This window comes from Helianthus annuus, chromosome 4, assembly GCF_002127325.2.
Source record: "Helianthus annuus cultivar XRQ/B chromosome 4, HanXRQr2.0-SUNRISE, whole genome shotgun sequence".
In the NCBI taxonomy this organism is placed as follows: domain Eukaryota; kingdom Viridiplantae; phylum Streptophyta; class Magnoliopsida; order Asterales; family Asteraceae; genus Helianthus; species Helianthus annuus.
Window position 1 is genome coordinate 164,718,005 of NC_035436.2, and position 27,468 is coordinate 164,745,472.

Below are 27,468 nucleotides of genomic sequence, written 5' to 3' on the forward strand. Positions count from 1 at the left end.
TGGCCAATGGCTATGTGTAATTTTTTTTTTTAATTTTTTTACTATAAAACTCACACTTCTATTCTTTTTTTTACCTTATCCAACCACAATACACTCCAATATTCTATAATCATCTCTATTCTCATTCAACCACAATACAAAAAATGAATCCTCATAATCGTGGTTATGACCCGAACAACCCGTGGGCATTACAAGAAAATCCTAGCCCACCACCCAATCGTCCAATTCCTCCTCCATTTTTAGTACACTCCACTATGCCTGATATGGCGGGTTACGCATCATATCTCTCGAATCGTGTATATACTAACTTCCCTCACACCGACGATTCTATACCTAGCCTGTTTCAACAAATGTCCATCAACCTTTCACAAACCGAAACCGTCCCCGAAACTCAACCCCCCATCGATGGTCCTTCCGCATCCAAACCCATCAAGAAGAGAAGTCACAAGAAAAAAACCGAGGCCGAGAAAGCACTTGAAAGCGCCAAACGAAAACAACAAAGATGGGTCGTTAATGAAGAACTTGCATTGGCGAGGGCTTGGCTTCAACAATCTCAACATCCAACTTTAGGTATTTTTAAATATTTTGTAGCCCTTATTTTAATATTTATGTTTTTTATATAACTTTGTAATATATTAAATTTTGTTTTGATTAAAATAGGAAATTCTCAACATAGAAGCCATTTGTGGGAAGCGATTAGTAAAGCATTCCATGAAAAAATGGAAAGGGAGGTTTATCGTGAAAACAATAGCTTATCCTCGAAGTGGACCGAGATAAGCGGGCAACTCACCAAATTTAGTGGTTTTTTACATAAAGCAAAGCAAAATCCAAAAAGTGGTGAAACCGAAGCCGACTTTGTGACAAATGCATTGGTTACATACAAAACGAATGTGGGGAGCGACTTCCGTTTCATGCATTGCTGGGAAATTTGTAAGTTCCATCCTAAGTGGGCGAATATCCCCAGTGGTAGCGAAACTAACACGTCTTCCAAAAGGTCAAGGACACCCTCGTCCCAAGCCCAATCGGATGCACGAGATCACGAGTTGGATGACTTTCTGGATGATTCGCCAAACCGCCCTGAATACGGAAGAGATGCCGCAAAAAGGCTCGCTCAAAAATCAAGATCGGGTACGGCATCGCCTTCATTTGGGAGTTCGGGCTCGCATAGGGGAGTATACAACGATCAGTTGGATGACATTGCAAGTAGGTTAGATACATTCAACGTATTCCAACAACAAAGTGCCGAAATTCGGAAGAACAAAGAAGCTCGGGATGCCCTGAAACAAAGACGAGATGATATGAAATTTCTAGCGCAGCCCATCAATCACCTATTAGGTGAAGAGTTGGAACTAATGTTTGAGACGAGAGAAGAGATGAAGAAAAAATATTACAAGCAATAGGAATTTTTTTATGTATTTTTATTTATTTAAAAAACATGATTAAAAAATTTAAATTTTTTGTTTTAAAAATAAATAGCATTTGGGCTGGCCACGCCCCAAACCCCCGCCCTACCATACTGTCTTCAATGTGAGTCACCTAACAAAGCCCACCCAAACCATGTGTCAATCCATGCCCCAAACCCCAACCCCGCCCACCATACCCACGTTCTTATCTCACAAAAAACTTGCGGACGTTGATTATTTAAAAGGCGCACTTTCCCTATTTTCTTAATTTTTCTCATTTTAGAGAGAGTTGTCCCAAAATTCCACATTTTCCCCCGAAACTAAAATAATTTAATATAGTTTAAAATTTTTAAAACATTAAATTATTTTTTTACTAAAAGTAAATTCGGATAATAGAAATAGAATTGTCGAGAAAGACAACTAAACTATATGACATTATACTTGTGTTACTCTGATGAGCCCATAAATCAAAATCACCAACAGAATTTCCATGATCTTTTGTTGTTCCTTCGCCGCTTGACACATCCCACATTTATCATATTATCATTACACAAATCCTAAAAATCAAAATCAAGGATCGAAATTTGAGGTAACATATTCAGCTACTCCCTCACACTATCTTATATTCATTCTTATGTTAAAAAGTGGTCACATAAAGAACCCTCTTTCCGCGACAAGGCTAACCATATATGTTTTGCAATAATTGAATATGTAAAGTGTCTAAGTCAAAACTAAGTCAACTATATACCATCCCATTGTTCTTAACGTTAATCTTGTCTAATACATTCATCCCAAGTCAATTTGAGTATATATATATACCCCCCTTTACTCAAGAGTTAACAATGAGTCTTTTAACCATTCTAATGAGTCTTTTCACCAGTCTAGTTTGATCAACACTATCATTTATTTCCTCTTCACATATTCAAACCATCTCATTCTCTCCCTAGTTAAATCAAATTAAAGGAAGTTTAGACATAGTAACGTTTGAATACAATCATCATAGCTATAATCTAATCTATCTATACTATATAATAAAAGAAACATATTTTGGGACACTTGTCATTCTCTCATTTAATTAATTAAAATTATTAATAATACTAAAAATAATAATATTTAATCTAAATTAATTACATATATTAGAAGTGATTTCTGCCAAAATTAAAACAAACCATAAAACCGAAACTCATGATGATAACTTGGAATTCAAATTTTGCAGCTTTCTCTTGCCAGTTGCTTGGTCGATCAAAAAACATATAAACCCCTTAAGTTTCAAATTTTTGCTATATGGTCCTTAAGCTTTGATTTTCAAACCCCGTGTTCCCAAAGTTAATTAAATGAATTTTTTTTTCAAAAGACATAAAGGCCTTAGGCCTCTAGACTTAAATTAACATGCTTTGCCGAATACGAGGTTCTACGAGTTTCAGAAATTCCCAGGCGTTATAAGGACAATGGAAAATAAAGCGAAAGGATAGAACATAGATCAAGTATCACGGTTGTTACAAGTTATGTTTAATTTTTTTTAATACATTGATACCGGTACCATTATTCATTTTTATGGTTTTTGGTTTTGATACAAATCAGTTTTGATTATATTGGTAACTTTACCAAAATATATTTACGTACTTTTGCCGCGTGAAGAAACAGTGATCTAATTAGGGAGTTAATTAGATTGGTTTATGTCCCTTTCATGAGGGTTAATCTTCTTAAGGATATTTGAGCTCCGACTTGGTGATTTATCCTGCAAAACAGAACACCGTTAACTCGTTAAGAGGGGAATGTGGGGGTTTCCCTCTTAACCAGGCTCCGGCGTGAGAATAAGCGACTGCTTTGAGAGTAATTAAGTGTAAAGAGTGAGAGCCGAGGGAATAGAATGTTTAACCTGTGTGATGAGGTCTCTATTTATAGCCGGAGAGGTGTAAGGGGTTATGGGCTGATGGGCCTTGGGCCAGAAGCGGACAACAAAACGGATATGCTCTTTGTCTCACTGGCGTCGACCGCTTAGTGGCTTCTAGACGCTCGTCGGTGCTGGCGCAGCTTGATTGGAGCCACGTGTCATTGTTGTCGGCCTTGTTGTCCTTCTGTCATCAGCAGACAAGTGGAGATCGTGGGACAGTTGTCTCTGTCCTCTGATTGGTGCCACGTAGGCGTCCTTGTGTACTTCTCGTCAGGCGATCGTGGCGCACGATTGACCAGAGCCTGCTAGACGCTCATTGGCTCCTTTTACTGCCACTTGTACCTTATGTACCACTGTAGGTAGCCGTGCGCTTCCCTACTGAGTGGCTCTTGTTGGACAACAAACTAACCCGCGCGGGGTTAGCATGCTCATTTGTTCCATTGTTTTATGCTAAGTGCTGATACTTGGCTCTCTTGTGAGCCGTGCCTCGCGCGAGACAAACTAAAACGCGTGTAAGTCGCGCAAGGATACTTTTAATAAGTTTTCTGAAATAAGGAGTATGGTTCCGCGCGCAACCTGGGCGGAGGTTTGCGCGACTTTTTGGGACCATACCCCTTCAAGTCCCCCCAGTCCAGTGCTGCACCATGCGCAACGCAAGTGGTTGGAGCTCTGGACTTAATAAAATTTGGAGAAATAAGTGTAGTAGGGGAAATGTTCTTTTGATCCTGATTGGTGTGGCGCATGTGGAAAATGTTGTTTTCAATTGCGCAAGTACGAATGCAGGTCTTTAGGGATTGCCGTTTGTCTGATCAGGCGCGCGGGTTTATTGGAGGTGATATGTAGCTGGCGCGGTTCATGTAACTTCTGCATGAAGTTACTTGCAACTTTTATGGCGGGAAACTTCGAAATTTGAACTTCTGACAGGTTGGTGAGATAAGTCGCTGAGAGCGACGTTTGAGTTGACCCCTGGCACGGGTGTCATCATGCCGCCTGCGGCGGTTACACTTCATGTCAGGAGAGTGAGGCCCACGCGCGCGTGGTAACCGTCACCCATGGTTTTCCGCTTGACGTGGCAACCTCCTGTTGGTTAGCCTAGCGGCGAACGCGGCACGGTTTCCCATCGCATTAAATGCGATGGGTATATATATTCGAAGAGAAGGTGAGAGGTTCTCACTTCTCTTCGTTTCTTCTCTACTTTCCTCTCAGAATTCTTTGAATCTTCAAAGTGTTCTTCATATCTTCAAATCTTCAAACTTCTCTTCGAGTTTTTTCCAGATCTTTTTGAAAAGATGAGTGAAGAACATCAGGAGGTTGCTGTTACTGAGGAAGGACCAGTTCCTGTCCTTAAATGGGACTTAGGTCTCTTCGAACAAATCGTTCGTAGTTTCCGATTCCCACCGGAGTGGGATGCCCGGTATCCGGCTCAGGGCCAGACCGCGGCTGATGCACCACCCGGTTACATCACTTTATACGAAGACTTCTTCCTTTAGGGCAATTTCCGACTGCCGGCGACCAACTTTATGGGCAATATCCTTCATCACTACAACTTTCATATATCGCAGATGAGCCCACCCGGGATGGTGAGGGTAAGGCACTTCGAGTTCTTGTGCCATTCTCATGGCATTGAGCCATCTGTAGATAAGTTTCGTGCTTTCTATCAGTTGCAGAGGACAATGGGGTTCTTTTCTTTTGCGAGCCGTGGTGCGGCGAAGAAGATTTTACTGAACCCACCGAAGAGCTTCCATGACTGGAAACCTAAGTTCTTCTTTATCAGGGAAGAGGTTTTGCCGGTTGCCATGCCTTTTAGGGACTGGACCGAGGCCATACCAAAGGAAGATCTTCCCATTCCAAAAACTGCTCGGTGGTACCAGCAGCTAACCCCAACCCCAAATCGGGTGTTTGGGGAAAATGTGTTAGTTGCTGCTAAGATGAGTGACCAGTGGTTACCTAGCAGTAGGGAGGTTCCGGTTTTGAAGATCGGCGATCAAGGTTAGTTTCCTCTTTGTTGTTTTTTCAGTTGATCTGTTTTAATTGCTACTAACTTACTTAAGTGCATGTTTAGAAGCGCAACTCTATCAAGCTGCCTTCTCGACATTTGGTGGCTCCATGGGTGTTCGCCCATTGCGCGATGACGAGGAAAGCTGGTTTGACCAGATTAAAGGCAATTTCATGTTTCCAGCTGCTGATGCCTTCGCTTCGCCGCCCACCGCTACTGAAGGTGCGCAATACCCTAAACCTCGTCCTTTGCGCTCTGTGACTCTTGCTGGGAAAGAGACTCTCTATCTTTCCAGCGAGGAGTCAGTAGGTTCTTCCAGCGGAGAGCTAAGTTCCTGGTCTAAAATCTTTGCAGGTGTGTTGCGCGACCTGGGGATTGACCCTGAGGAGAAGAAAAAGAAACCTGTGAAGAAGAAGAAGAAGGTGGAGCCTGAAGTCACCAGCAAGGGCACTGGCCCTAGTCGCGCGACAACTGCTGCTGTCAAAGGTACTCTTCGCCTTCGTCAACGTGACTTAGATGATTATGTGATCATCAGTGACTCATTTGAAGGCTTGTCACGTGTAGCTAAGGGAAAAACTGGTGCTGGTGGGTCGAAAAGCTCTGGGAGCGCGGGTTCTCGTAACCCTGAAGCTGGCGCGACTCCATCTTTTCCTGAAGATGACGAAGCAGAAGAAGAAGATGCCGGTGCTCAGCTTATTGGGCGGAAGAGGGGTAGGAGCGAAGCCACGACTGGTGTGGCTTCCGCCCCTACATCTGTTGTGATTCCCGCGGTTGGGAAAACGAGCAAGCTGCGCTCGTTATACAAATTTTCTCCTGGTATGTTCTTCGCTTCTCTTCTTAATACTTTTCTCTTTGCTTAAATGCACTTGCTTTATTTTTCAGAAATCAAGAAGAAGACCCCTGAGAAGGGTGTCACGTTCAGTGAGGCTGCGGCGAAGAGGCCCAAGATTACCGTCAAGTCCACTGACACTGCTGCTCAGGATGCCGCGAAGGCTGCTGAGGCGCAGCGAAAGGTGGAGGAGGATCGGAAGAGAGAGGAAGAGAAGAAGAGGGTTGCGGAGGAGAAAAAGAAGGAAGAAGAAGAGAGGAAGAAGAAAGAGGAGGAGAGAAAAAGAAAGGCGGAGGAAGAGCGTTTGAAGAAGGCGGAGCAGGCGAGGTTGGCCGAGGCGGCGAAGAAGAGGGCCCTTGAGGAGTTGGAGAAAAAGAAAGCCATGGAGCAGCCTGTTAATGTTCAAGGCCCTGAGGTTACAAACCCTACTCACTCCGCTCCTGTCATTACTTCTAAGGGTGCGGGTCGACATGCTTCAAGCAGTGCGAGCTCTGGTGGTGCAGGGGGCTTTAACCCGAACGTGATCGGGGCGAAGGATACCGTCGGCGATATCTATTACAAAACTTATAGTGAAGAAGAGCGCGGCGATGCTCCTCACCAAGCCCCTTGGAGCTTAAAGCAGAAAGATACATTTCATGAATTTGCCCCTTGCCGCGAGTGGTTCTTGAATTCGTTCACCCCTGCAGAAGTTAACCGGCAAAGGGCGAAACCTCATGAAATGTTATATCGCACCTTTATTCTTGGAGAGGCCAACGCTCGTGCTGCCAACCACCAGATAGTCCGTGAATGGCGAACGATGGTTAGAGAGCGCGCCGATTGGGAGGCTTATCGTGAGCGCACGTTAAAACGCATTGCTGAGTTTGAAAAGTCCAAGGCTGCTCTTGGCGAGGAGAGAGCCAAATTTGAAGCTGATAAGAAAGCCGAAGCATGGGGCCGCGAGGGCCTGTAAAAGAAACTTCATAATGTTGAAGAGCAACTGGCCAAAGAGAAGGCCGAGTTTAAACGTATTTGTGCCCAAGACAACGAGCGCGCCTATGCGGCTCGACAGAAGATAGTTGATCTTGAGGCTAAAGTTGCTGACTTGACCTCGAAGGTAGAGGAGGCGCAGGGAGAGAAGGCTGCTAAGCAACAGGTGGAGGTTAGTCTTATTTGTTTTCCTTTATTCTGGCTATGTTTTTAACAACCCAGCCTAAGTTGTTTTGTCGGTCTCCAGGTTGAGTTGTCTGAGATCAAGGTGCAGTTGTCTAACAAGGACAGAGATCTCCATGCTAAGGACGTTGAGATTGCGGAGCTCAAACGTCGCTTGAACGAGCAAATCGACAGATGTGAGTCGTTGGAAATCGACCTGGAGGCCGAGAGGGTTAAAGCTGCTACGGCTGAGGAGGCGCGTGCTGTTAGCACTGCTGCGCTGAATGTGGCCCAAACCAACTACTCCGAGGCTCAAGGCATCGTCGATACGCTTGTCTCAGAAGCTGAATGGATGCGCACTCGTGGAGTAGTGCTGGTGAGTACTTTTTATGCTTCTATCTTGTTAAGGGTTATCTCTAACGCTTTTCTTTTGTTGAAGGTTGCCAACTCCATCTTGAATGCTGGTGAGCTAGACCGCGCCGTTGCTGGTCTTACGGATGCGGCGCGTGCGGTGGGTCACCGAGGTGGTTACTTAGAATGTGCCAGTCACGTTGAGCAGATACTAGGGCAAGAATTCGATGTAAGCCATTGCTCGGTGACTGATCGTGCTGATGCTGCGCTTGCACAAGCTGAAAACTCGTATGACAACCTTTCCTTGCCTATCATGGATCTGGTTGTGGAATCCTTGAAGAAAGACGACTGGTGCCAGCGCCTTAAAGCTGTCCTCGATCCACCAGTTACTGTTGAGTTATCCGATGAAGAGCCAGCTGGTGATGATGGTGGCGATGGCGATGATGATGGCAATGATGATGATGGCGATGATGATGGCGATGATGACGGCGATGATGATGGTGACCGTCATGTTGAATAGGGTAGGCTGTTGATAGGCTTTTATGCCCTTGTAATTTTCTTTTGGTAATTGAATGTACAATGCTGCGCTGTTGCGCAAGTTTTGAATGATATGACAGATTTTCGTTTTTTCCGTTGCAATTATTGCATTGCTATAAAACTTAGGTTAAATTAGCTCGAATAAATGGAAGTGTCCTTTATATAAAAGGTTATCGCCCGGTCTCGCGCTTTGTTTGCGGAGGACCTTGGAGGCGATTTGAACAAACTCTGAGATGCTGGAGTGTTTTCGCGCTAATCAAAAGTTTAGCATGCATTTGTAACGAAAAAATGTAATAGAAACATGTCGTATGCGTTCATTAAGTCAAAAGTGGGCGCGTAGGCCTTCGTACATAATTGCTAGTGGCTTATAGCCGACGTAGGGAATTAAACTGGGGCGCAAGGCCGGAATAGATTACATATAACATTTGCGCAGTTGTTGCGCATTCCATGTCCTTGGTAAGATGTGGCCATCTAGGGTGCGTAATTTGTAGGCCCCTTTTCCCAAGACCTCATGTATCAGATATGGGCCTTCCCATTTAGGTGCCAACTTCCCTGGACGTTCCGCATTTGACGCTTCATTGTCGCGAAAGACGTATTCCCCTGGGGTGAAGGTACAAATGCGGACTCTTGCGTTGTAGTACCTTTCCAGCTGGGTTTTGTACTTGGCCTCTTTGATTCGCGCGAGCTCGCGCCTCTCTTCTAACAGGTCCAAGTCCAGGCGCCTTTCTGCTTCATTGTCAATTGAGTTGACCGCTGTCATACGTGGTGAGGGTAGGCCAATCTCCGCCGGGATAATCGCCTCTGAGCCATATACCAAGCTAAAGGGGGTTTCGCCGGTACTCGTCTTTGGCATGGTTCGATGAGCCCATAAAATGCTTGGGAGCTCATCAACCCATCCTCGTCGCCTTGTTCCCAATCTGGCCTTTATTCTCTCGACGATGCATTTGTTCACGCTTTCCACTTGTCCGTTGCCTTGGGGGTGCGCAACGGATGTGAAAGTGTGTTCAATGTTCATCTCCTTCATCCACTTCTTGAGATCATCTGATGCGAAGTTGGTACCATTGTCAGTTACGATCTTGAGCGGAAGGCCAAATCTGCATATGATGTGCTCCCAGATGAACTTGCGCACAATCATAGCTGTGGTGGATGCAAGGGCTTTGGCCTCTACCCACTTGGTGAAGTAGTCGACAGCCACTATGATAAACTTTACGGCGCCGGGAGCATCCGGGAAGGGTCCCACCATGTCAATTCCCCATTGCTGAAAGGGCCATGCGGTGGATACAGGGATAAGATCATTTTTAGGGCGCAGTGTTTTTGGAGAATGCCTCTGGCAAGAGTCACATTTGCGGATCTCCTTCATTGCGTCGACATGCATACCAGGCCAGTAGTAACCGGCGCTCATGATCTTCGCGACAACCATCCGTGGTCCGGAGTGAATGCCGCAGATCCCTTCGTGGATCTCCCTTATCAGGTAATTCGCATCCTGAGGGTCCACACAGCGTAGCAGTGGCCCTAGGAAGGATTTTCGGTACAAAATACCGCCGCTCATTTCGTATTGTAGGGCTTTGTTCTGGATCTTCCTTGCTTCCGCTTTGTTTTCAGGGAGCACCCCTTCTTGCAAGTATTGGATGATTGGGGTCATCCACGATGGTTGCCCTGTTTCGATCACGTTCACTTGTCGCAGTAATACCGATGGATTCTTGAGTACCTCTATCCTTACATCCTTGGCGAGATGTTGAAAGGAAGTCGAGGCAAGCTTGCTCAAGGCATCGGCAGGCTTGTTTTCTGAGCGATTGATATGTATAACCTTGTGAGTTTCGAATTGGCGGAGCAATTCTTTCGCTTGTTCCAGGTATAGAGCCATGACTTCTCCCTTCGCGTCGTATATGCCATTTACTTGACTGGCTATCAGGAGTGAGTCAATGTGTGCGGGCAAGTTTTTTGCTCCCATCTTGATGGCAAGGCGTAATCCTGCCAGGAAAGCCTCGTACTCAGCTTCATTGTTGGTGTTTTTGAAGTCGAGCTTAATGGCGTAAGTAAACTCGTGCTTTTCTGGGCTCACTAGGCGTAAACCTGCTCCCGCGCCATCTTCATTTGATGCTCCGTCGGTGTAAAGCATCCAAGTCTCCTCTGTTGTATTTTCCTTGGGAGTCTCTATCATCTCGCATTCCTTGATTTTATCAGCCGGCACTTCTGTGATGAAGTCGGCGAGGACCTGCCCCTTAATGGCCGGGCGCGGTCTGTACTAGATGTTATGGCCGCCCAGTTCAATGGCCCATTTTGCCAACCTGCCTGATGTCTCAGGCTTCTGTAGTATGGTGCCAATGTGGAAATTTGTAAGCACAGTTATCACATGGCCTGTGAAGTATCGGCGCAGCCTTCGGGAGGCGTGTAGCAGCGCAAGAACCAGCTTTTCCATTGTGGAATATCTTGTTTCTGGGTCAGTGAGTACCCTGCTGACATAGTAGATCGGGGTTTGTACCCCGTTTCTGTCGACCAATAATACTGACCCTACTGCCTTATCCGAGGAGGACAAGTACAGTACGAGGGGCTCCTTCTCAAATGGTGCAGTCAGGGTAGGGAGTTCGATCAGACACGCTTTCATTTGTTGAAAAGCTGTTTCGGCTTCCGGGGTCCATTTGAACTCTTGCTTCTTCACACAATTGCGCAACGTGCTAATGAAGGGATACGACTTTGCGGCGTGATTGGAGAGAAAACGATTAAGCGCGGCCAGCCGGCCGGCTAGTCGTTGCATTTCCTTGATGTTTCTTGGTGAGGGCATTCGTTCTATAGCTTGTACCTTCTCTGGATTCACCTTGAAACCGCCGTTTGTGACAATGAAGCCTAGAAACTTCCCTTCTTCCATGCCAAAGGAACACTTGGCTGGATTTAGCTTCATATTTACGCTGCGCAATGAGTTGAACGTTTTTTCGATGTCTTTCAACATTTGGTCCTCCTCAGGACTTTTAACCACTAGATCATCGATATAAACCTCAATATGCTTTCCGATGTCACCTGCGAAGGTCTTGTCCATCAAGCGTTGATATGTTGCGCCTGCATTCTTCAGGCCAAAAGGCATCTTTGTGTAGCAGAAGATTCCAAGATCCGTTCTGAACGCTGTCTTGTCTTCATCCTCTAGCTTCATCTGCACTTGATGGTATCCTTTGTAGCAATCCAAAAAGCACTTCCATCGGTATGGCGCGAGAGAATCTATTTTTTTATCGATCTCAGGCAAGGAATAGCAATCCTTTGGGCACGCCTTGTTGAGATCAGTGTAGTCTACGCACATGCGCCATCCGCCATTTGATTTTTCGACCATCACGGGGTTCGCCACCCAACTCTGATATCTTACCTCTCGCAGGATCCCGGCTTTGAGCAGCTCACATACCTGCTCGTTCATTGCTTTTGTCTTGTCTGCCCCTAGGCTGCGCCTTCTTTGGACCTTTGGCTCGACAGATGGGTACGTGTTTAAGCAATGCTCGGTGATGTTGCGCGGGACACCGGTCATGTCTGCCGGTGTCCAGGCAAATATATCCATGTTTCGAAACAGCAGTTGCTTTAGACGTGTTCTGATGTCTGACGAAATGGCGTGGCCAATTGTCACAGTCTGCTCGGGGTATTTTCGGTTTAAAACCCATTTCTCTGGCTCGGTCGTGGAGACCTTTGCCGCCTTTGTTGGGCGCAGCTCTTCAGTTGACATTACTTCTTTCTTGGCATATATGATTGCTACTCCTGTCTTGGTTGGGAAACCTATCGCAGAATGAGGCGTTGAAGTCACCATGTTTAGCTCGCCTTGTGTTTCCCTACCAATAAGCACATCATGCCTCGATTTCACTGGCATTACCATGAAGTTCACATTTGTTGTTCTTGAGTGTTTCCCGTCAGAGAGCGTGACGGGGAAACTGATCTGTCCGAGAGGAAAAACCATCTCGTTGCAAAATCCAGACAAAGGATAATCGACAGGTTCGAGTCGCGCTTTATCCTCTTCATCCAACTGATTGAAACACTGTTCGTAAATGATGTCGGCAGTACTTCCCGGGTCTATGAATATGTAGTCAGTTTCATAATGCCCGATTATGCCGGTGATGACCACAGGACGTGTGGCGCGAGGTCCGCCGCGCACTACTGGAAATATAACTTGCTGCTCTTGCCAAGAAGGTTCATAAGGGCGTTTGCCTTTCTCTTTCGCGCCGTACCTGGGTCCGTTGACCATGTGGGTCTCTAGTCATCGGACCTTTTTGTGGTTACCTTCATCATGGCGCTGGAGTTGACGGGTTTCCTTGCGTACATTCTTCACTAAATGGCTTAGCTTGCCGCTTTTGAGTGCCCTCTCGATTTCTTGGCGCAAGCTGTAACAGTCGTCGGTCAGGTGCCCTGAATCTTTGTGAAAATCGCAGTACAAGTTAGGGTCTTGCCCTTTCTTGTTTGTCATTGGCCTTGGCGCTTTGAAATCGACATTCTCCGTCATCAATACCTCCTTTGGAGTTTTTGTGAGCGGAGTCCAGTGTTTGTCACGATTGTCGTCTCTGACCGCCTTCTTGTAACCGATTCGGTCAATCGTTTCTCGCGCATCTTCTCTGTAGCGCGGCCTGTCGTCACGGCCTCTTGGTCTCTCAGATTTCCAGTCATGACTCTTATATTTGTTACGCTTGTTGTTGTTATCGCGCGTACTTCCTCTTGAAAATCGATCTTCTGGGTAGTAACCCTTTCCACCAGCAAGGGACTCCTCAGTTTGTGCGACGATTTTTGCGGCTTCCATTAGTTTATCCCACTCCTTTGGCATTCCATCTTTGCCTGTGATGGTTCTAATGAGACTATCGCAGCGTATAGCCTTTTTGAAGTGACAGCGCATGAGTTGCTCACTGACGCCGCCTATTTCCAGACACTCTTTGTTAAAACGCGTGATGAAGTCCTCCAGACCTTCACCATCTCTTCGCCAAATATCTTCTACTTCGGCTGTGTCACGTTGGTAGCGACGTTGTTGGCTAAAGTAGCTTAAGAATTGCGTCTTGAAATCCGTCCATGATTTAATCTTCCCAGGCGGAAGGCTGTCAAACCAGGCGCGAGCCGCTCCGGTAAGAGTTTGAATGAACAGGTGGCACCACATGGGCATGTTCCAACCTCCCATGCAGCCCACACTCGTGAATGTTCTGACGTGATCGTCTGGGTCAGTCAACCCATTGAATTTCCCAACAGTTGGGGGTAGCTTCTCTCGTGAGAGCGGCGCGAGTGCAATTTTCGGGATAAACTTGGAGTGTTCCGCAGCTTCCGCTGGTCTGTATGCCAGGCGGAAATCTCTTTCAGCTTCTTCTGTGTAGCCAATGTGTTGTCTTGGCTTGTAGTACTCATGGTTTTTTGGTAAACGATTAAAGACTGACGATTCTTCGTCACCTTCCCATGTGGGATCATATGGGTCCGTTTCTTCCCATTCATTGTTCATGTTGCGCGGCGTGAGCCGGCTGTGAACAGGGCCTCGTTGAAGGTTCGACGGATAGTCATAGTAACTATCCGTTTCCCCTCTTGTATCGCGCGTGTCTTGTACGCTTAAACGTCTTGTAGGGGGAGGCCTGTTGGTTCTGCCTTGTATATTGGCTGGTGGGGGCATTTGGCGCACCCCCTGACTCTGAGGGGTGACCAAGGACGGTTCTGCCGTCAAAACTGCCTGCTGCGCGATGAGCGATTGGTATGCTGCATTGATAGTGGCGATGTTCTTGGCATACCACGAGGCTGGGGTTTCGCCTTCTGGTAAGCCAAGTAATGCAGATACATTTTGAGGTGGCGCTGTGTTCGAAGGTCCTTCTCCGTTTCCTGGGGTGACCACTTGGGTGATGCGGGTGAAGCTCCCGCGCGGACCCCCAGTATTGTTGATTTCAACTTCGCCGATTTCTTCGATTTGTTGGGCTTGGAAGTTTTGGATTCCTTCGCCCAACGCCGTGTTAGAGTTGGTTCCGAAACCGAACTCTGGGATGATTCCTTGACCAGTCATAGTCGAAGGAAGAAAGAGGTGTCAAAGGCTCAAATAAAAGAAGATGAGGGTGGTTATAGAAAAAATCGGTGGGCGCCAATGAAGAAACAGTGATCTAATTAGGGAGTTAATTAGATTGGTTTATGTCCCTTTCATGAGGGTTAATCTTCTTAAGGATATTTGAGCTCCGACTTGGTGATTTATCCTGCAAAACAGAACACCGTTAACTCGTTAAGAGGGGAATGTGGGGGTTTCCCTCTTAACCAGGCTCCGGCGTGAGAATAAGCGACTGCTTTGAGAGTAATTAAGTGTAAAGAGTGAGAGCCGAGGGAATAGAATGTTTAACCTGTGTGATGAGGTCTCTATTTATAGCCGGAGAGGTGTAAGGGGTTATGGGCTGATGGGCCTTGGGCCAGAAGCGGACAACAAAACGGATATGCTCTTTGTCTCACTGGCGTCGACCGCTTAGTGGCTTCTAGACGCTCGTCGGTGCTGGCGCAGCTTGATTGGAGCCACGTGTCATTGTTGTCGGCCTTGTTGTCCTTCTGTCATCAGCAGACAAGTGGAGATCGTGGGACAGTTGTCTCTGTCCTCTGATTGGTGCCACGTAGGCGTCCTTGTGTACTTCTCGTCAGGCGATCGTGGCGCACGATTGACCAGAGCCTGCTAGACGCTCATTGGCTCCTTTTACTGCCACTTGTACCTTATGTACCACTGTAGGTAGCCGTGCGCTTCCCTACTGAGTGGCTCTTGTTGGACAACAAACTAACCCGCGCGGGGTTAGCATGCTCATTTGTTCCATTGTTTTATGCTAAGTGCTGATACTTGGCTCTCTTGTGAGCCGTGCCTCGCGCGAGACAAACTAAAACGCGTGTAAGTCGCGCAAGGATACTTTTAATAAGTTTTCTGAAATAAGGAGTATGGTTCCGCGCGCAACCTGGGCGGAGGTTTGCGCGACTTTTTGGGACCATACCCCTTCACCGCGCGACGACAAACTTTTTACCAAAAATTGTTGTTAGCCCAGGTACCGTTAAAGGCCCCACAAAGGAAAATCTCCTCTAACCCAAATTTTAGCACTGATAATCACAACAACGTAATTTTGTAACTCTCAACTTTATGTTTGGGTGTTTCTACAACTTTTATGTAGTTATAGTCAGATGCTATTATAAAGAGTAATACAAATTCTTATTATTAATAATATTTAATCAAATCTAAAATCTAATCTAATACAAATTTTTATTATCAATAATATTTAATCAAATCTAATAAGAATTCATACGAATTCCAAAGTTGATATTAACCTTCAAATAATTAAAAAAAATCCGCCTAACATCACAAATGTTTCTGTTAAATTCGATTAATTAATTTGTTCAACAAACACTATTATCTTTATCATTCAATACGGTTAACCAATTTATCATAATACAACCTCCCACCTATTCAATCATATGATTTTTTAATCTTATATTAACTAAATAAATAAAGATTAATATTCAATCTTATCTTACTTTAAATATAAAAAAATCCGTTAGTTCAGATTAATATTCAATCTTATCTTACTTTAGATATAAAAAAATTCGTTAGTTTTTTTAAATATATATTTTTTATTATTTGGTGTATAAAATCATATTTATTCAACCCATGTAATACACGGGGGTTTTTAAAAAATATAATTTTTTTTTATTATTTGGTAAACAATGTTACATTTATTCAACCCGTGTAATACAATGGTTTTAAAGATATAATTTTTTTATTATTTGGTATATAATATTACATTTATTCAATCCATACAATACATATGGTTTTTATAGATATAACTTATTTTATTATTTAATATATAAAATTAAATTTCTTCAACCTGTGCAATAAAGGGGGGTTTTAAAAATATAATGTTTTATTATTTAGTATATAAAATTTATGGGAATATGCTACAGAATAGTAATGATGTTTTAGAAGTGTTCCAATTAGGTCGTTGATAAAATTTATTGTTCCAATTAGATCATTATACTTTATTTTGGTGTTCTAATGCTAGAGATTTTACCTGAATAGCAGGTCACAGTCCTACATGCCATTTATTTAACTTTTTTTTTAGAAAAAAAACATGATGACATGGAATAAAAAAAAGAAATATAATAAATCAAAACAAAATCAAAACCCAAAAGGATCAAATATTACAAATCATTGAAATTTTATCGTTAGTTGTTTATCTTCATTTATAACTTTTTAGATATTTTGAAAAGAAAATCACATTTTTTTAATTTTTTTCGCTTTTTTTTAACTTTTCTACAATTTTTTTAAAATTTTTTAAAACCTATTTCATATTTTTTTCTAATCCATTTGGCATTTATGTGCCATGTAAACAATTTTTTTAAATAAAAAACCTAAATAAATGTCATGTAGGATGGATGCCTTTCTATTTAGGTAAAATATATAGGATTGAAACATCAAATGAAACTTGAATGACCTAATTGAAACAAAAAAAAGCATGAGTGACCTAATTAGAACACTCTTAAAACTTGGTTACTATTGTACAAAGTTAACCCAAAATTTATTTATTCAACCCGTGTAATACACGGGGTTATAACCTAGTATCATTATATATGTTAATTTTGATGTAGTACAAATAGCAATTTTATTATTAGTTTTAAGTTTCAATTTCACCTCTTATGCTTTAAAAAATATACGTCTTTAATTAAAATAGCTTTTATTAAATTTGATACTTCTCTAATAACTTATACGTTTGTTTGCTTTTAAAAAAGAAACTGAATACGTAGGTAGGGGCAGAGCTAGTGTATTAGAAGGGGTACCCCGGGCTACCCCTCAACCCTAACTCCGTACCATTTTCGTAGTGTAGAAAAATATAAAAAATTCCGGTTTTATATAAAGGATACCCTTGATCTCCAAAAAAAATGGGATGCCCCTGAATTTTTTGGCGGCTCCGCCACTGTACGTAGGTGTTTTTATTGTGTTTTTTTATCTTAACCTTTTGGCGTAAACTTTGTTGAAAAATGATTTGTATTCAAAGCAATTATAGCGATTGTCGATACTGTGATAAACCAAATTGGTACAAACATCAACACTTGTATTGAGTATTATCATAACCGATACCAAAATTTATTTTTCTGGATTTCAATAAGTGTAAAACACGTATTAATGTTCTTATACACATATCATAACTTTATTTGTTTATTATTTCTGTTTTCTCTTGCCACATGGTAGTTTTTATTTACCTTTAAAAAACGATATATCAATATATGCTATCATTATATCGGATGAGCTCTTTTAAATTAAAATTGATACCAATTATCAATAATCATAATAATATATAGAGGTTGGTTAATGTACAATATTCCTTAACATATGATGTGTACGAGATAAAATTACGCACGTTATAAAACTCAAAAACCCTAATCACGCATGTTGAAAACCATAATCACGCATGTTGAAACCCATAATCACGCAACACATGTACAAAATCAGAAATCACACATAGGCTAAAAAACCTAATTACACATGTTATATTTTCACAGCATACATATCGTACGTTATATAATACACTATTACATAATACATATATGTTATCATTATTTCGGATGAGTTATTTTAATTTAAAAATCTATATATGATAAAATTGAAACTGAATGAACAGTAATGTGATTTATTATTTATTTTTTAAATTAATATTAGAATAGAATGAATAGTAACATCATTAAGAGATTAGCAAATGGTATCGGGTATAGGTACCGGTCTCAAATTTACCAAACCGGTGTATTTTCGTTATCGGTTCTGTACAGGTATTCACCGGTTTTTACCCTCAAATACGGGTATCGTACCAGTACCGATCGGTACCGAACCGTACCATACTAGGTATATTCGGTACCGGTACCCACTTTTGGGGATTTCGGTAACGGTATTTTCGGTACCGGTTGGTGATACCGAGCTCATCAAACCCTGTAGCAACGCAGCAATGCAAGTAATCCGGTCTCAAATTTACCAAACCGGTGTATTTTCGGTACCGGTTTTGCACAGGTATTCACCGATTTTTACCCTAAAATACCGGTGGCGTACTAGTACCGACCGGTACCGAACCGTACCATACCATACTAGGTATATTCGGTACCGGTACCCACTTTTGGGGATTTCGGTAACGATATTTTCGGTACCGGTTGGTGGTACCGAGCTCATCAAATCCTGTAGCAACGCAGCAATGCAAGCAAATGCACCGTTTAGATTACTTTTCATACACACAGTAAGTAAACTGTATTTCGTTTGAATGAGGTTATATATATATACAACAACTTATGTTGCTTTCTTTTTGTCTTTTCTGTAATGAATGACTTGTAGCATGTAAAATTAACTTGGATATTTAGAATATTGATGAACAAATCGTATCAAATCCTGTAAACGAACTGGTATCGTATCGGTACCAAATTTACTATACCAAATCATTTTCGTTACCAATTTGGTACCCACCTTTTAGCGTTTTCAGAATCGTTACTTTCGGTTCGACACCGGTCTAGCACCATACCTGTATTTATTGATTTTTACCTTCAAATACCATACCATATTGTACCGAACATTTTCGGTGCCGGTACCTAATTTCGATGATTTTCCGGATCGGTACTTTCGTTGCCGTTACCGGTACCAAGCTCATCCATATTTTAACGTGTTAGCACCGTAATAACTGAACTGTAAACAATCGAATTTCCAACGTGTGGGACGTGTGGGTCCTATTATTATATATTAGGTTATTTAAAATCGTTTTTTTATGACGGAGTGATTATCCTTACCACGTCATTTTATTTATGTTTTAATACCGTTACTGACACGCCTTTTGTAGTCCTTAGGTCCCGTCGCAAAGCACGGGCAGAAAATAACTAGTTATTGTAAGAATCATCGAGACAAACAACTATATGATATTTATAAGTTATTTTAATTTAAAAAATATAATAAGAATCATCGAGAAAGACAACTATATCATATGTATACATGTGATACTAGGTCGGGACCATCAATCACCAACAAATCTTCCACGATCAATTGCTCCTCCTTCGCCGCTTGACACATCCCACATACTCAAAAACATCAAATCTTTCACACCCTTCATCCCATTTCAATTCAAAACTCCAATCACTACCACCACCACCATGCCCTCCCCCACCACAAAAACCCAAGCCCACAACCTCCTCCTCCGCCGCTACGAAATCGGCCACGTTCTCGGCCACGGCAGCTTCGGCAAAGTCTACGTCGCCCGTAACGTTCAAACCAATGAACTCGTCGCCGTAAAAGTCATCGACAAAGACAAGATCCTCAAAGGCGGCCTCATCTCCCACATAAAACGAGAAATCTCCATCCTCCGACGTGTCCGCCACCCCAACATAGTCCAACTCTACGAAGTCATGGCCACAAAGACCAAAATATTCTTCGTCATGGAATATGTTAAAGGCGGCGAACTCTTCACCAAAGTCGCTAAAGGTAGGTTAAAAGAAGAAGTCGCACGTAAGTACTTTCAACAGCTTATTTCTGCAGTAGGGTTTTGCCATGCACGTGGGGTTTTTCATAGGGATTTAAAACCCGAAAACATATTGTTAGATGAAGATGGTGATCTAAAGGTGTCTGATTTTGGTTTAAGTGCGATTTCTGAACAGATTTGTGGTGATGGTTTGTTTCATACTTTTTGTGGGACTCCGGCTTATGTTGCTCCTGAGGTGTTAATGAGAAAAGGGTATGAAGCGGCTAAGGTTGATATTTGGGCTTGTGGGGTGATTTTGTTTGTGTTAATGGCAGGTTATTTGCCGTTTAGGGATCAGAATGTTATGGTTATGTACCAGAAGATTTACCGAGGGGAGTTTAGGAGGCCGAGGTGGTTTTCGCCGGAGTTGACAAGGTTGTTGAAACGGATGTTGGATACGAATCCAGAGACACGGATTAGTATACCGCAGATTATGGAGGATAAGTGGTTTAAGAAAGGGTTTAAGCATGTTAGGTTTTATGTTGAGGATGATAAGGTTTGTAGTGTGAAGGATGAGGAGGGTGAGGAGGAGTTTGTTGAGTATAGTTCGGATCAGTCTTTGTGTGAATCCGATGGTGAGATCGAGGGGAAGAGGCGGTCGGTTAGCTTGGTGAGACCAGTGAGTTTGAATGCGTTTGATTTGATATCATTTTCGTCTGGTTTTAGCCTCTCGGGATTGTTTGAAGATGGAAGTGAAGAGTCGAGATTTGTGTTGGGGGCTAAGGTTTCTAGCATTGTGTTGAAGCTGGAAGAGATAGCTAAAACGGTTGGTTTTTCGATTAGGAAAAAAGATTGCAAGATTAGTTTAGAGGGGACGAGAGAAGGGGTTAATGGCCCGTTGGTAATCACAGTTGAGATATTTGAATTGACACATAATTTGAGACTTGTAGAAATTAAAAAGAAATCAGGTGACAGAAAAGAATATGAAGAGTTTTGTGAGCAAGAGCTCAGACCGCGCTTGCAGCCTCTGATGCTGTCGGGTTCTGGTGAATCATCAAGTATGCCATCTGATAGAGATGAATCAAGAAACCGGAGTTAAAAGGTTATGATCTAATTACAATTTCTTACTCTTTTTGATCTTGTTAATTGGTTTCTTGAGGCTAAATTGCTAATTTTTAGTAGTAAAAGTTATTAATTTTGAATCCTTTTGTTGTTGTTCTGCATAAGGCTAATTGACATTCATGGTTTATCTATTCTTTCTTATAGTTTTGTTTGATTTTCTATCAATTCAAAACGATCTAACATAGAAGAGATTGATCATATGTATACAACACCCTAATTGATCCACTGATATAATCTTCAAGAATTAAATTCCTTCATCTTTTCATATCAAGATTGTATCTTTCAATGTAGGCTTCACATTTTTTCACAGAAGTTATGATACTCTACTATGTCCCCAGACAACATAGTCACCTCCACCATGTGCAATGACGGTGCAAACTCGAATATCTCCGCGTCTATGGCTAACTTACCATTTCTCCCTTCTTTCCTCCCCTGTATAATCAATGTCCCATCTAACTTCTTCAAGACCCTAAAATCTTCTGTTACTGCTACTTCTTCCAACTTTGACATGATTGTGGCTGCTGGTACTGTCGTTATGAAACGGGACTCTAGTTTCTCACTTGGAGCACTCTCCTCAAACAATCCCGAAAGGTTTAATCCATCGGACATTGATATGATATCAAATGCATTCATTGGTATTGGCTTCAATGGGGCAGGAGGATCTGCAGTTTCTTCTTTCTTGAGTTTTTCAAGATTAGTGCTACTTCCACTTGAACTTTTGATTTCTTGGATGGTGTCTTCAGGATCAAGATCAAGTTCAAGATCGAGATCAACGTTTTGTATCACATTGTTCTTCATGGTGATTACATTTGGGATTTTAACCTTTTTGAAACCCTTTTTGAACCAAGAATTTTCCATGATTTCAGCTGCTGTTATTCTTGTGGTTGGATTTGTATCAAGAATTCTGAAAAGCAAGCCTTTGACCTCTGGAGAGAACCATTGTGGACACTTGAAGGCACCTTTGCTAATCTTTTTGTACATATTCATCAAATTAACATCATAAAATGGAAGATAAGCTGCAAGCAGGACAAACAAAATGACCCCACAAGACCAAATGTCTGCCGGTACGCCATCGTACCCTTTCGTGTTGATCACCTCAGGTGCCACATAAGCAGGTGTTCCACACATTGTGTGCAGAAGACCATCTTGCCTCCTGGACTCAGACACCGCACTCAAACCAAAATCCGTGATTTTAAGATTTCCTGATTCGTCGATGAGGAGATTCTCAGGCTTGAGATCGCGATGACACACACCACGACTATGACAAAAATCAACAGCTGATATTAACTGTTGAAAATATTTTCTGGCAGCGTCCTCTTTTAGCCTTCCTTTTGCAACCTTATCGAAAAGCTCGCCTCCTTTAATGTATTCCATGGCGAAGTATATGTTAGCTTTGTTTGCCATCACCTCGTAAAGCCTGACCACATTCGGGTGTTTCACAAGCCTCATGACTGAAATTTCTCGTTTGATTTGGTTAATCAATCCCGCCTCCATGATCTTTGATTTGTCAATCACCTTGACCGCGACACTTTGGTTTGTTTCGAGGTTTCGTGCATGATAGACCTTCGCAAACGTGCCATGTCCAAGCAACTTCCCTACCTCATATCGTTGCATCAAAATGTTTCCTTTTTTGTTTTCCATCTTTCTTTTTTGTTCTTTTTATCTTTACATAAAGCCTAAAAGAACAGAAAACGTGACAGAAAACCTAAAGGAATTCATGGGCATTCAACCAAGGGGATCAAAAGTTCCTTTGCAAGAAGTTAGAAATGATGCATGCACATCATCATCTTACATCAAACAAAAGGAATTCTATGGGTCAAATGCATGATTATGTTATCGAATTGAATTGCTAATTATAGAAGTTGAGTAACATGTGGTTAAAGAATTTGTATATAAGAATAGTACGTAAATGGAGGAATGATTTAGGGGATTCTTGTTGCATCATGAGTGATGATGTTTTATCTGTTAATATTGTATTCCAATTAAAAAGTTGTTCTTTTATGAAGCTTTAGAAAAAGAGTAAATTGCCATTTTAGTCACTGAGGTTTGACCAAAATTGCCGCTTTAGTTCAAATAGTTTTTTTTTTGCCATTTTAATCCAAATAGTTTTGTTTTCTGTCATTCTATCATGACTTTTGTCATTTTTTGCCATTTTCATTCAAACCACTAACTCCATTAAAAAACAGTTAGTTAACTTAGGTGAATTTTAGTCAAACCACATTTTGCTTTATTTTTTTGCAGGTGCGATGGTATCGGGATGATGTTGTGTCGGTTTAAAGTGAAGATGATGGCGGTGGTTGTTGGTTTTACGATGAAGGCGGTGGTGTTGGTTGATGACGTGGGTGGCAGAAAAGTGGCCGGTGGTGGTGGAAATGGTGGGTGGTGAGGGTGGTGGGGTGGGTGGGTGGTGATGGTGCAAGCATGTGGTGGCAATGATAGAAGGTTGTGATGGGGTGGGTGGTGGGAGGTGGTGGTGGTCGATGAAAATGACAAAAATGACAAAAGTCAGGGACTAAAATGGCAGAAAACAAAACTATTTGGACTAAAATGGCAAGAAAAAACTATTTGGACCAGCGTGGCAATTTTGATCAAACCTTAGAGACTAAAATGAAAATTTACTCTTTAAAAAATAAAATCAAGCTTCATTATATTAGGGTATACGGTGTGGGGGCGGTAAAGTTGTTTGGCACCGATCGGTGACCACCGCCAACATTTATACTGATCACGTGTTATCGAATTGGTGGCCAAAATCGGTGAAGGTTCACCGAATAGAGGAGAGGGAGGGAAGGGGAGAGAAAGATGGGTGTGTGATGGGGTCCATGCCTTCTCAACGAATCACACATTTTTCCTTTTTTTTTTAAAATAATTTACCTAAACCCCATTAGCTAAACCACCGCCAACGTTTTTGAGCATTAGGTAAACAATTCACATGGCGCTATTTGATTGGGTGAATTAGTGTAACACCCCGTGTTTTCGAATGTCAAAGTCAAAGTCAAAGTCCAAGTCAACTTTGACTTTCTTTGACTATAATTAGTCTATTTTTATGTTTTATTGTATTATGTGGAGTAAGTGTTGTAATCAAGAAAGAATCGAAGTAATCGAATGTTTGATCGACGCGAACCGACTTACGACTGTGAATAGTAGGAAGTAACAATGCGATAAAGTTAATCAATCAGTAATCAAGCTAATCAAATCATCAATCGAACTCGAATCTCGAACTATGCGAATTTGGTGTATGTTGTTATACGTGTGTGTGTGCCTTATGTGTTACCTGTGCGTGCTTGCTTTATGTTTTGTGTGGTATTCAATCAAATCAACCGAAACTCAAATCAAAACTCGAACCTCAAATCGAATGCAATCGAAATCGAATTATGACGAATGGTAACATAAGGATAGTGTGAAATATAGATGATTGTATGTTAGATATAGTGGTTGGGATTAAAAGTAATTTGATCAGGAAACTCTATCGTATTCGTATCATCTTCGATCGAAATCGAAATATCAAAAATCGTCGCACCGAACACTCGAACCAGGCTGTTGATCGATCAGGCTGTCAGCCGATCGAACAGCCCAGCCGATCGGACGGACTGTCCGATCGAGCAGGCTGTCCGATCGGGATGCCTGGCCGATCGGCCAACCCTTTCCTCTTTTGGAGCCTATAAATAGGGCTGTCATTGTCATTCTTTCCACTTTTGGAAACTCTCTGACCGACCAGCTCGTGCTCCTCCTCTTTTCTCAGATTTCTTCCGATTTCGGTAAGTTTTCATCCTAAATCTTGTACTTTCGTGATCAAGACATGCTCCTACACCCTTCTATCTTTCAAATCTTGATTTCTAACCGTGAAATCATCAAGATCTAAGCATTCTAGGATGATGTCATCATGGTGTTCTTCAAGAACATCATGTTTTGGCCTCAATCCACCAAGAATAGCTCGGATCTAACCGATTTCCACAAAAACAAGCTAAGATCTATCAAAGATCCAAACATTTACACGATGTGAAGGATTGAAAGAAGGATTTCCAACTTTCTTTCAACTCTTTTACACTCAATGCCTTCGAACCGGTAGAAACGGAGCTTGAGCCAACTCACAAATCATTCTAATGGTTGTGTGGTTCAAGATTCGGGTTCTATCTACGAGGTTCACCGATTCCGGGTTAAACGTTAAACTACCGTTCTGAACCGTTCACCGGCCGGACTTGAGTGATTCCTGTCCGAACAGGAGAAACAAGTAAGAACGAAGGTTCCCTGGTTAAGCTCGTTGTCAAACTACCTCGATATAACGTCAAATAATCAGAACAACCAAGTGTTAGACGAACAGGCCGACCAGGTCAGGATGCTGGCCGAACAGTTAGGCTGTTCAAACGAACAGCCCAATCGATCGGACATGCCAGCCGATCGACCAGGCCAGCCGATCGGCTAGCATATGGCCCCACAATTTGACAATTTCCTGAAGTATGGTATTGAACGAGATGATGTTCGATCGAACGAGCCGTTTGGTAAACTTTACTCATCGGATCAAGAGATACTATGCTTCAACATTTAATCGATTTTACAACTCGTTCGTAGTATGGAGTGCCACCCGATCGAACATGTTGTTCGATCGAGTGACATCCAGCTGGGGACTCACTATCGAAGTGTCTAACCGATCGGTTAAGCCGGCCGATCGAACAGCCTGTTCGATCGATCGACCTGAAAGGTAAGAACACTTCAGTGTTCTCAAATACTACAACGAAAACTTCAAAAGTTCAAACCATCATACACAGACACATCCTACACAAAGGAAGAAACAATCCACTCGAACAGTCCAACCGATCGAGCCTACCGGCCGATCGAACAGACTGTCCGAACGGACTGTCCAACCGAACGAATAACTCGAACAGTCCAACCGAACGAGCCTACCGAATGAATGCTTGTTGATTGTGTTTACACGTGGAATGCTGTCTACCTGCCTTAACGACGTAGTACTATAGTTTGGACTCAGCACCTGTTCACACGGGGGTTGTTAAGGACAATTACTTGCATGGATTATGGTGGTAATCATGTATTGCGAACTGTCTCAGACAGTCAACCCGCAGTCATTGGTATCGATAGATCCATGTCGATAATTAACATGCTTCGTTTTCCTCTGTGTACGTGCTGGTTATGCGTAAACTATTCGAACTATATTATGCAATTATCAAACTTGTATGCTCACCTTTACATCATATGTATTGACTTTACTTTAACGTATGTGACAGGTGTTTAAGATGTTTGCTTGCTAGGAAAGCGATGCTAGAATAAAGCTCTAGAGGCCCCCAACAAATAGTTGTCTGTCAGGAACAAGCAACTAGAGCATAGTTGTCTGTAGATCTTGTCAGGCTGGGTCTTTAGGAGCATTTGAACAATATTTATTTGTTTTATTTAAAATCTGAGTTGTCGGAACAGAATACTTGACTTGTTGTTATCTGTAATAATTGATTGTATTATTTGGGATACGGTATGGGACGTATCATTTAACTGAATAGTATTAATAGTTGTTGTGGAAACTTCTGGACAATCTGTTTCGCTCAGTGCCATGCCCCGATGATTCCGCCATCGGTTGGGGTGTGACAGATTGGTATCAGAGCCATAACTATAGGTAATTAGGCAAGACACGACCTAGTCCGGGTCGCTGTCTTAGAGACCTAGACTATAGTTAGGAACCAACAGACCAAGTTTAGGTGCTATATCCTTCTACTCTTCGCTATCACTGCACTCGAATTTTCAAATAAACATAAGCGATATAGCCAGGATTAGGTGTGAAAACCGCAAACTCCTTACTAAATTACTTGATCAATGCCGATTTTGTCGATTTATCGATGATCTTCTCATTATTTTCAATAACAAACGAGGAGAAATATACCAAATCAGGAGTGAAATCCACATTTTGATGAATAATCTCCTCAATTTTACTAAAACAAGGAGGAAGTTGCTAAGCTAGGGGTGAAACCCTAACCTTGACAACCTGTTCCGGATTTTAATTATCTCACCAAAGCCTCGACGGACTCCAACGACCTGAACTCACAAGTATGACCTAGGGAATACGTGTTGAATGCCCAAGAATCGAGGCAGCAACGCGGGACCGAAAGTTAAAAAGGGACGACAAGTCTATTGTGAATAGTCGAATCGCTTTGGGTAGTCAATGTCTAGTAGCCGCAGACAATCCATTTTCTCGATTTTATGTGTTTCGATTCTGAGCCCGCAACTGCCTACTCTGATCGTTCTTCGATTTTAGTGTTTTAAGAGTGCTTGCCAGTTTATGTGTTTAATTTTGATGTTCGCTCGATTTTTGCTATCACTTCGATCGACACACACGACTCGCATTGCTATTCTATCTCAACACGCTAACAAGTCGCTGCAAATCTAGACAATACTATGATACGACATACGCTATACTATACTCGGCATACTATGCGATTATGCGATACTATTCGATATACTATACTATATCCGAACGACACGCGAGCTTTGAATAATAGGTTTCTGTATTCTGACTGCTTCTGTGTTTTAATGTGTATGTGCTTCTGTGCTTATGTGTCTTTGTGCTCTACATGCCTACGTGCTTATGTGTTTCTGTGATTACGTGAATCTGTGAACATGTGTCTATGTGTTATGTGATGCGTGTTTCGACGTGTTCCTAAGCTTTAGTTAGTAGTAGACGTGTGAGGTGAGATCCGATTGTTGTGTCTGAGACCCTACGACAATGTCTGTGCAGACCATGTCGACATCTGGACACCGAACCCCACTTACTCGCCAAGAGAAGAGAGACAGGC

General features: G+C 42.4%; 3 protein-coding genes across 3 annotated transcripts; 2 read left to right on the top strand and 1 right to left on the bottom strand.

The window, feature by feature from the left end:
- The first annotated feature begins 4,859 nt into the window (after positions 1-4,859).
- Positions 4,860-8,121, top strand: LOC110933851 (hepatoma-derived growth factor-related protein 2-like). Its single transcript, XM_022177053.2, has 7 exons — positions 4,860-5,286; positions 5,360-5,515; positions 5,843-6,109; positions 6,176-6,921; positions 7,075-7,260; positions 7,336-7,626; positions 7,690-8,121. The coding sequence occupies exons 1-7, from the start codon at positions 4,860-4,862 to the stop codon at positions 8,119-8,121; spliced, it is 2,505 nt and encodes an 834-aa protein (XP_022032745.2).
- A 10,895-nt stretch (positions 8,122-19,016) lies between these two features.
- Positions 19,017-20,792, top strand: LOC110933852 (CBL-interacting serine/threonine-protein kinase 12). The gene has a single exon (XM_022177054.2). The coding sequence runs from the start codon at positions 19,017-19,019 to the stop codon at positions 20,652-20,654; it is 1,638 nt and encodes a 545-aa protein (XP_022032746.1). The 3' UTR covers positions 20,655-20,792.
- A 179-nt stretch (positions 20,793-20,971) lies between these two features.
- On the bottom strand, positions 20,972-22,349 carry LOC110937188 (CBL-interacting protein kinase 5). Its single transcript, XM_022179582.2, has one exon. The coding sequence runs from the start codon at positions 22,316-22,318 to the stop codon at positions 20,972-20,974; it is 1,347 nt and encodes a 448-aa protein (XP_022035274.1). The 5' UTR covers positions 22,319-22,349.
- Positions 22,350-27,468: the final 5,119 nt, after the last annotated feature.

What these genes read in the sequence shown, in the direction of transcription:
- LOC110933851 (XM_022177053.2), top strand. Translation starts at nt 4,860, where the DNA reads ATGAGCCCACCCGGGATGGTGAGGGTAAGGCACTTCGAGTTCTTGTGC. An exon ending in GTTATACAAATTTTCTCCTG is followed by an intron (nt 6,110 to 6,175) that starts GTATGTTCTTCG and finishes TTTATTTTTCAG; the next exon opens with AAATCAAGAAGAAGACCCCT. An exon ending in CTGCTAAGCAACAGGTGGAG is followed by an intron (nt 7,261 to 7,335) that starts GTTAGTCTTATT and finishes GTCGGTCTCCAG; the next exon opens with GTTGAGTTGTCTGAGATCAA.
- LOC110933852 (XM_022177054.2), top strand. Translation starts at nt 19,017, where the DNA reads ATGATATTTATAAGTTATTTTAATTTAAAAAATATAATAAGAATCATC.
- LOC110937188 (XM_022179582.2), bottom strand. Translation starts at nt 22,318, where the DNA reads ATGGAAAACAAAAAAGGAAACATTTTGATGCAACGATATGAGGTAGGG.